Source organism: Dasypus novemcinctus, chromosome 11 (genome assembly GCF_030445035.2).
Source record: "Dasypus novemcinctus isolate mDasNov1 chromosome 11, mDasNov1.1.hap2, whole genome shotgun sequence".
Classification (NCBI taxonomy): domain Eukaryota; kingdom Metazoa; phylum Chordata; class Mammalia; order Cingulata; family Dasypodidae; genus Dasypus; species Dasypus novemcinctus.
Window position 1 is genome coordinate 25189866 of NC_080683.1, and position 10360 is coordinate 25200225.

Consider the following 10360-nt stretch of genomic DNA (forward strand, 5'->3'; position numbering starts at 1 on the left):
TATCCAATGAGTTGGTACCCACACAGGATGTTCTACATCTCCTGGGGAAATATAAGCAAACCCTTGGGGACTTCAAAGGCTTTCCAAACCTCTCGGGGCTCTATGCCATTACACCAACTTTCACTCGAGGCTATCCTTCTTCCCTTTGGGTCCTTGTTCAGGCACAAGTTGCTGCAAGCCTTTTTCCTTTTGTGCAATCAGCTCAATAATAGGTTGGCTCGAAGGGAAGGTGTCATAGAACTTACAAAAATAAAGGACAGAGAGAGAGAGACAAGAGAGAAGATAAAGATGGGACCAGAGGACTTCCTAGCTTCTGAAACTGAGAACCTAGACCCTAGTTTCCCCTTCATATTTATTGGAAACTACCAAGCAGCTGTTTGCTATTAGAACTGCAACATCATCTATAATAATAGGGAACAAGTGCAACATCTAACAACTGCAACATCTACAATAGCACAAGTGTAACATTTACAATAAGGAATAGGTAAGCCAGTTTCCCACAACAATGGTTTGATGTTGAAACGTTTCCATAACACAGACAAAAAGTGTGGGTTCAGGAACACTGGGCCTTGACTAAATGGAACACCATCTGGTCAGCACGAAAAAATGCTTGTGAGAGGAGGCATTTGAATTTTGTATGACCTGTACCTTATTATCATAAATGTTGCTCCTGTCCCTTATTATAGTAGATAACAAACAGCTGCTTGTTAGTTCCTAAATAAATACAATGTGGAAACTAGGGTTGAGGCTCTCAGTTTCAGAAGCTGTGAGTCCCCTGGTCCCATCTTTATTTCCTCTCTTGTGTCTTCCTTTCTGTCCTTTTATTTCTTCATCTCTGCATCACCTTCCCTTTGTGCAAACCTACTGCTGAGCTGGTCTCAACATCCATAACCAAAAGAATAAAAGATGACCCCTACCTCACTCCCTATACAAGAATCAACTCAAAATGGATCAAAGACTCAATATAAAACTAGGACTGTAAAACTACTAGAAGAAAATGCAGGGAAACACCTTAAAGACCTTGTGGTAGGTCATTGTTTCTTGGATCTTACACTCACAGCACAAGCAACAAAAGAAAAAATACCTAAATGGGACCTCCTCAAAATTAAACACCTTAGCACCTCACAGGACTTTGTCAAAAGGGTAAAGAGGCAGCTGACTTAATGGGAGAAAACATTTGGCAATTGTATATCTAATAAGAGTTTTTTTTTTTAAGATTTATTTTATTTATTTCTCCCACACACACAATTCCCCTGTTGTCAGATTCTGTGTCCATTTGATGTGTGTTCTTCTGTGTCTGCTTTCATTCTCACTGAGCAGCTCTGTGAACCAATCCTGGGACCTTCTGGAGTGGGAGAGAGGCAATTATTCTATTGTGCCACCTCAGCTCCCTGTTTTGCTACTTCTTATTTTCTCTCGTCTTTTTTTTTTTTTTAAGATTTATTTATTTCTCTCCTCTTCCCCCCCACCCCACCCTAGTTGTCTGTTCTCTGGGTCTATTTGCTGCGTCCTCTTCTTTGTCCGCTTCTGTTGTTGTCAGCAGCACAGGAATCTGTGTTTCTTTTTGCTGCGTCATCTCGTTGTGTAATTTCTCCATGTGGGCAGTGCCATTCTTAGGCAGGCTGCACTTTCTTTGGCACTGGGCAGCTCTCCTTACGGGGTGCACTCCTTGCGCATGGGGCTCCCCTACGCGGGGGACACCCCTTCAAGGCATGGCACTCCTTGCATGCATCAGCACTGCACATGGGCCAGCTCCACCCAGGTCAAGGAGGCCCGGGGTTTGAAACGTGGACCTCCCATGTGGTAGATGGACGCCCTAACCACTGGGCCAAGTCTGCCGCCTCCTCTGTGTCTCTTGTTGCATTATCTTGCCGCACCAACTCTCCATGTTGGCCAGCACTACTGTGCGAGGCAGCTTTCCCACATGGAATGGCATTCCCACACAGGGCAGCCTGTGCGGGGCCACATTCTCTCGTGGAACTGCACTCCGCATGTGCCAGTTCACCATGTGGGCCAGTTTGCCCTCACCAGGAGGGCCTGGGCATCAAACCCTGGACCTCCTATATGGTAGGCAGGATCCCAAATGGTTGAGCTACATCCATTTCCCTGATAAGGGTTTAATATCCATGATATATAAAGAAACAGTACAACTCAACAATAAAAAGATATGGGTAAAGACTTGAACTGACATTTATCCAAAGAAGAAATACAAATGGCAAAAATAAACACATGACAAAAATTTCAACATCACTGGCAATTAGGAAAATGCACATCAAAACTACAATGAGATATCATGTCATACCTATTAGAATGACCACTATTAAAAAGACAGAGAAATACAAGTGTTGAAGAGGATGTGGAGATATAAGAATGTTTATTCACCACTGGTAGGAATGTAGAATGGTACAGCCACTGTTAAGGATTGTTTGGCAGTTCCTAAAGAAGTTGAAAATAGATTTGCCATATACCCCAGCTATACCACTACTGGATATATACCCAGAAGAACTGAGAGCAGTGACACGAACAGACATCTGCACACCAATGTTCATAGTGACATTATTCACAACTACCAAATGTTGGGAAAAATCCAGCTGTCCATCAACCAGTGAATGGATAAACAACCTATAGTGTATTCACACAATGGAATATTAAGCAAATGTAAGAAATGAAGTCATAATGTATATGACATGGATGAACCTGAAGGACATTATGTTGAACAAAGCAAGCCAGATACAAAAGGAAAAATACTGTATGATTGTGCTACTATGAACTAAATATATTGTGTTGGCAGCGGACTTGGCCCAGTGGTTGGGGCATCCATCTGCCACATGGGAGGTCCATGGTTCAAACCCCGGGCCTCCTGACCCGTGTGGAGCTGGCCCATGCGCAGTGCTGATGAGCGCATGGAGAGCTGTGCCATGCAGGGGTGTCCCCCGCATGAGGGAGCCCCACGCATAGGGAGTGCACCCCGTAAGGAGAGCCGCCCAGTGCTAAAGAAAGTGCAGCCTGCCCAGGAATGGCGCTGTACACATGGAGAGCTGACGTAGCAAAATGGCACAGCAGGGGGAGGCACAGGTTCCCAATGCCACTGACAACAGCAGAAGCGGACAAAGACGCAGTAAATGGACACAGAGAACAGACAACTGGGGGCGGGGTGAGGAGAAATAAATTAATTTTAAAAAAAAAAATATATATATATATAGTATAAACTCATGGAGTTAATGATTTGAATATGGGTCACCAGAAATTAGAATGAGGTCAGAGAATGGAAAGCTGAAGGTTAACTTGTGCAGAATTGGTGAAAAGGATGTGTTAATCTTTGGAAATGAATAGAAAAGGTGAAAACCCAACATAATGTTTATAACTAGCAGTAGTACTATGTAAGTATGAAAGTGGTTTGAAAGATACAACTAAGATCACGTATATTACTAAAAGGAAAGCTAAAAAAGTAACATGTGAAATATAAATATAGGTAAAATTGAATATATAAGACCATTTTTCTTTAAAACTGAACAAATGTATGTTAATACAAGATGTTAATATCAAACAAAAAGAAACATTATGCTAAGTGAAAGAAACCAGACACAAAGTACTATATATTATATGATTCCATTTATATAAAGCATAAATATAAATCAATTTATAAAGAGGAAATTAGATGAGTGGTTTTGTAGGGCTGGGGAAGGACTGCTAAGGGGTATGAAGTTTTTCTTTTTGGAGTAATGAAATTGTTCTAAAACTTTTTCATGGTGATGAGTATACAACATTGTGATTATACTAAAAGCCATTGATTATACACTTTGGATAGATGGTACAATATGTGAATATATCTCAATAAAACTGCTTAATAAATTTTCTAAAAAATACCAAATGAAGACAAAATATTAAGAAGGATCTCTTGAAACATTCTTCACCCCATCCCCATCCCACTCCCTTTCACTGAGTTAACTATCATGAACAGTTTGATAGTATCCCTTCATACTTAGCCTACGTTTCCAGACATTTTGGTATATTCACACACACACAAACACATACACACAAACTCACACTTGCTGATTGGTGTCAGCAAGAGGCTGCTGCCAGCCCAAGGCTGAAGGGACAACGGGATCCGGCTGCACTGTGGGGAGAAGGAGGGGGAGAGATACCCTAGCTTCTCCCCTCTCTTCTCTTCAATCTCCCTTTGGCTGAACCCAGCTGAGGGACATTCTGAGAAAGCAGCCTGAAGTGTCAGCCTTCCGAGGTATAGAGGAAAGCAGGGCAAGAAGGAATGGATATGAGGACAAACCGATCCAGAATCTTCAAACTTATCATCCTCCCCAACAATTAAGTGAGAAATGCTGATGAACTTCTCTTCTTGACCATGGAGAATATGAGTTGTCAACTGAGAGGAACAGGAGCCATGGTTTATCTCACTGGATAGAAGAAGCAAAGAAAAGGGTGATGTGTAGCCAGCGACATCTGTATTTATTGACCCTTCATCTTTATCATCCTTACCCCAGTCCTTCATATTCCCAAAGACCTGAAATCAAAGTTCATTTTACTTAGAGAGTGAAAACAAAAGAGGGAAGGAGAGAGCCATTTCCTTCTCTCATTCTTTCTAATCCCCCTCATTCCTCTTCTCTTTCTTGTTCTTATCACATTCTACTCTCCATCACCCTTATTTTCTCTACCTCCATCACTTTTCTTCAATCTCAATCTCCGTTTTCAATTTCTTCTTTCCATTATCTGGCTAAATATCCTCTCTCCTCCATCTCTATCTCATTCCTAAAGGATTGTATGAGATCAAGCCTCAAAACACAAAATATTAACAAATTACTTGGTAACATGTAGTACTAGATATGCCTTTAACAGTAAATCTCACATCTCTCGAACCTAGTTATTAATTCCTTGCACAGAATAGACATTCAATAAAATAGTTGTTAAAATCAAGTATATATAATATAGACAGCCTGTCATCATTAAACTATTATTTGTTTTGGTTTGGTCATATGGCAAGAACTTGAATCACTTTGGGAATTGCTCCCATGACCTCTGGCCAGGGAATGTGGTGAGGAAAGGAAAGGTAGTTGATACCAGAAGACTTGTGTGCTATGTCAAACATGTGGAGCTGGCCCACGTGCAGTGCTGATGCGCGCAAGGAATGCTGTGCCACACAGGGGTGCCCCCCGCATAGGGGAGCCCCATGCACAAGGAGTGAGCCCCATAAGCAGAGCCACCCAGCTCGAAAGAAAGTGCAGCCTGCCTAGGAGTGGCGCGGCACATACGAAGAGCTGACACACAGCAAGATGACGCAACAAAAAGAAACACAGATTCCTGGTGCTGCTGCTAAGGATAGAAGCGATCACAGAAGAGCACACAGCAAATGGGCACAGAGAGCAGACAATGGGGGGCGTTGGGGGGGGAAGGGGAGAGAAATAAATAAAAAATAAATCTTTGAAAAAAAAGAGTATAGCTCTTACAGCACCTTGACATACATGCTGACGTAAATGATGTCTGCCCCTAGCGAAGCATTTTCGCTTTGATTTCCAACAAGTAATAGTTTCTTGAAGAATGAAGAGAGGTCATGGTCTTTAGAATCATACATTTCCCCCTCCCCATTTTCCTTCGAAAGCAGGTATTACCCATCATGAAGGGGAGGTTCTTCTTTGACCTCATTTGGGGATGGAACTAAGAAAACGTAAGCCAACACGTAAGTGACCACAGAAGGAAAGAAGTCCTATAAAAAGAGAGAAGTAGCGCTGCACTTTATCGGTCTCATAGCAGACACAACTTCATCCATCTCCAGCTAATCCAAAGAGGCTACAATGTCTTCTGTGAGGATTTCATCTGTGGTGAGTCCTGCACTAATGTGCAATTTTCTCATTGATTCATACCAGATAATATATCCGGATTGTGGGCATGAAATTCTGTATTCTAAATATGAGAGATCCAAGAATACTGTATATGTAGGGTAGATAAATGAAAGCTCTGGTAAGTGCTTAAGTCATTGTATAGCATTTTCATGAACTGACACATTGGTTTGAAAGATGAGATTAAAACTGAAAGACAGCTATTTTGGGACTAAACCACACAAGAAGTGGCATAGGATGCTGTGCATTGAGAAAGAATGTTTATTGAAAGTCTATTTTTCTAGGTACAAAGGCTTTAATAGAATATTCCCATAGCATTTTTAAATCCATAATAAAATTTATTATTGTTGTTGAGGATTTAAAAGCTGTGGCAGAAATCTTTCTTTGCTATGTATATATTACTATTGTCTTGGTTCATCGAAACTATTTTTTTCTAATTAGACATATGTATAACTGTCTTAAAGTAAATGTAAACATTTAACTTAAAGCATCTTTTTTGAAATGATTTTATTACCGATTTGATCCCTGTTTATTTAGAAAAATTAGAAAATACGCATAAGAAAATGTAAGGGGGATCTAATTTTTAGTTGGATATTTGCCAGTGGAGCAGCATTTCTACCTGACTACTGATACCACATGGGTGTTCTATAGCTCTTTTTTCCAAGGTGCACACTAAACTTCATAAAGGTTTTCATAAAATGCTAGGACTGAGAAATATGGTGCAGGAAGACATTTTTCCCCAGAAAATCAAGGTTGCTCTTCTCCCAATGAAACATCAATGAGCTGACAGGCTTATGATGTGCCACTTACTACTTGTCATTTTACTAAAATTCCTGCCAGCCACATATAATGTATCTTTCCTAAGTCAAAAATGTTTAAAACTGGTTAAACAAATCCATGATCTGACATTATTTTGGTCATCTAACCAGTTATTTGTTTAACTAATCAGTATAGAACATTAATGTTTTCTATGATTAGCAATACTGTCATCATCACAATTGATTTAACAAAAACCACACACTAATCTGATCTCACCTCTCTCCCTTTCCCATTCAGTTCAAGTCACTGCTACTGCTGCTGAGTCTGGTGGCGACAGTAAAGGCAGGAATAATGATCCCACAAAATCCAGGATGCCCAAATACTGAGGACAAGAATTTCCCCCAGACTGTGAGGGTCAACCTGAGCATCCTAAACCGGAATACACATTCTAGAAGGTCCTCAGATTACTACAACCGATCCACCTCACCTTGGAATCTCCAGTACGTAAACGCTCCAGATAAAAAGCTCTGTATTCTTCAACTTTCTTATGTATCAGAGACTACCAGTTAAAATACTTTGGGAGTGACTTTATTCACTCAAAAGGATCAGTCAAACTTGGAAGGGCCATTGTGCAGAACAAGCGTTCTCAAACTTTTCATTCCACAGACTTCTTGGGTAGAGCAAAGAGGACCCTCCCCCATATCACCACGTTATTATATATCACTGTCACTGACACCAAAGCCCCACTAAATAGCCATCATTCTGATACTTATGAGCCCCCCAAGTCTTTTATTTATTCCAGAAAAATAGTAGATGTTCATCATGGGAGATTAATGCTTGAATTATCTACCATTGAGAATACTTGGTGAAAATAACTAGTAATTAACTGGGATCCTTGCTGTAGGGTAATTTGGTGGGGGACCAGAGGGCATATCAGCATTGGAAAAATACAGCTTAAGTCTCAGTGGAGAAAGTATTATCTTGTGTATTTCCATCCTTTTTTAAGTTAAATGTCTTGATCTATTTCCACAACACCATAGCTTCTGTGCCCCTTTTTAACGCCTAGAATTTAGATCCCCACCATGGACTAAATGCAAAATATACTTTGATACTTTGACTTTCTGCAAACAAACCTTGGTTATATGGAACCTACAGATTTGTCTGACTAGTGGATTTCTTCTCCTCCCATTACTAAGAATAGTTAAATAAATTAATCCAAATGTCAAAGTAAATCATTCACTGGGTGAGAGGAAAGAGGGAAGAAAAATGTTCAGGTAGAAAAGTTTATTTCCAGGTCTTCATCTCAGCTTTGGGCTCTGTCCAAGGAACGTGCCCACAGATAAAATGATGATGAAATTCCCTGTTTCACAAAGATAGGTTTCATCAAGTCAGATTAACAGCCGTCTTATAAGAATAAGATCATTCCACATCTATTCTTGCCTTGAACTTTTCCATCTATCAAATGTACCCCAAAGTGCATTAAGTACAAACTTAAACCCCTTCTGCAGCTTCAGTCTATCTTGTGGTTCCCTCCTCAAAGAAAATGGGAAAAGCCAATCATTTTCTACTTTTCCGTAACACTTCGTCTGCTTGAAAATCCTTAAGTTTTCCCCACCTTCCTTCTTCTTCAGACCTTGCAGTGCCTATAATTTGTCACCCTGTGAGCTTGCCTGCCTTTTTGGTTTTTTTAATCTGTTTGATTTCCTTCCCACTTTTCCAGGAATTCACTTTCCTCCTGACTTTTGTCTCCCCTGCAGCCGCAACGAGGACCCTGAGAGATACCCGTCTGTGATTTGGGAGGCCAAGTGCCGCCACCTGGGCTGTGTCAACGCTCAGGGGAAGGTGGACCACCACATGAACTCCGTCCCCATCCAGCAAGAAATCTTGGTCCTCCGAAGGGAGTCTCAGCGCTGTCCCCACACCTTCCGGCTGGAGAAGATGCTGGTGGACGTGGGCTGCACCTGCGTCACCCCCATTGTCCGTACCATGGTCTGAGTGGTGGGTCAGAACCTGAGGCCCCCCGTAGCAGCTGGGCTTTCTGGTGGGATAAACCTATCCCCTCAGGAACCCTCAACCTTCTCAGATCCAACCCTACCCCTGGCCACTCTCACAGAGCCCTTTAGACAATTCATCTAACTGAAGCTTTGGAGCTAACACCTGGGTGCAGAATTCTCTCTCCCTCTGTCTCTTCAAAGAGGAAATTTTAGACTGAGTACCAGTTTTGCTTCTTCTTTGCTTTTCTAAGAGCTTTAAGTTATGTATTTGTATGCCCTGAGAGAATTTCGGGCAGAAGGTTCCACTTTAATGGATTGCCTACCTTATTTTGTGTTTTTTAAAGATGACAAAATTTCAGGCTTGAAAATTTGTTATTTAAAAGGTGAAAACTATATTTATATGAACTATTTATTGATCTATTTATGTCTTAAGTCTTTAGAGAAAGGTGAAATCATGATTCCCTGTTATGCGTGGGGAAATCTAGAACTAAATGGTAGTTGGAAATTTGAGTTCTTCCTATATATGAATATAGGATTTTCTCATCTCTGCCTTTTTGGAGTGCATGACCTGGCTGAAGAGAAAGAAAGACTAAAGAACCTAGTTTCATATTTATTAACTTAATTTTGTAAACTTTTGAGATTTCAGGAGAATGACAGAAAATCTAACTCTGCTCTGTCCACACTTTGTAATAAAAACACTTTGTAATAATAAAGTTTTGGAAGAACTTACTTTTTGTTTGTTTCCTTACTCTTTCTACTAAAAGTGCTTCTGCAAACATAACTCTTCTCCATTTGGAAAAGTATGCAAATCGGGCTACCCATAAAGCAAAACAAAGCATGCCCTTGAGAAACAAGGCCTTGGACCCACACAGGTCCAAGTTCTCAATATTACTTGCTTTCAGGACATTAGAGGACCGAGGCTCTCATACTATTGGCCAGTGCTGTAGACAGAAGCATTTAGAAATGAGTTAAGCAAATAAAAGAACAGCCCTGGCAAAAAGGCATGTCATTATTAAAGGTCATAAGGGGAAAAGACCTTGCCCCAAAAAAAGGCACGAAGGTCGAAGTGCTTAGAGGAGACATTGCTTTTGACCTAGGATGTCTGATTTCTCTTCCAAACAGAATCTCTCAACCAGAGAACAAAAGAAGAACATTTTTCTCTTTCTCAGGCCACACACTCCTAGAACCACCCTCCTTCTCCCTAGCATCCAAGGTCATGGGAAAAAAAGCCGTTGGGGCAAAGAAAACATGAGGTATGAGAAAATTTCACCCCAAGTAAAATAAAAACTGCATCACATTCAATTCCAGAGTGGTTTCAAGTTTCAAGTCATTACCATGCTCCCACCGTGGTGCAGGGCCTGCCTTGCCCTACTTCTGGAGGCCACTGGAGAATCTCAGAACCGTCTTCCTCACTCCCTCCGCCTCTAGGATGTCCAGCCCAGCCAGAGCTGGTGGCTTTTCTCTGCTTCTCTCCCAATTCCAAGTCTAGGAGCTGACTTCCCCAAGCCCCTCCTTCTAGAGTCACTTTGTGCTCTTGCGTGGTGGTTCTCCTGGCACCGCCTGTCCCCACCTTCACATAGGAAACCCATAGGCAGCTGTGCCGGACAGTTTTAACAGACTGTCATGGAAAGATTTCAGGGTGTCCATGAGCTTGCATTGAAAAAAATCAACTTATTGTCTTTATTTTCTGTGACCACTAACTGAAATCTGACGTTTCCTACACTTATGAATGTATGCAGTAAATAAATTACAGTACTA

General features: G+C 41.2%; 1 protein-coding gene across 1 annotated transcript; it reads left to right on the forward strand.

Annotated features, from left to right (window-relative positions):
• The first annotated feature begins 5804 nt into the window (after positions 1–5804).
• Positions 5805–8603, forward strand: IL17A (interleukin 17A). Its single transcript, XM_004463779.1, has 3 exons — positions 5805–5831; positions 6906–7108; positions 8366–8603. Exons 1-3 carry the CDS (start codon positions 5805–5807, stop codon positions 8601–8603), a joined length of 468 nt encoding a protein of 155 aa, XP_004463836.1.
• Positions 8604–10360: the final 1757 nt, after the last annotated feature.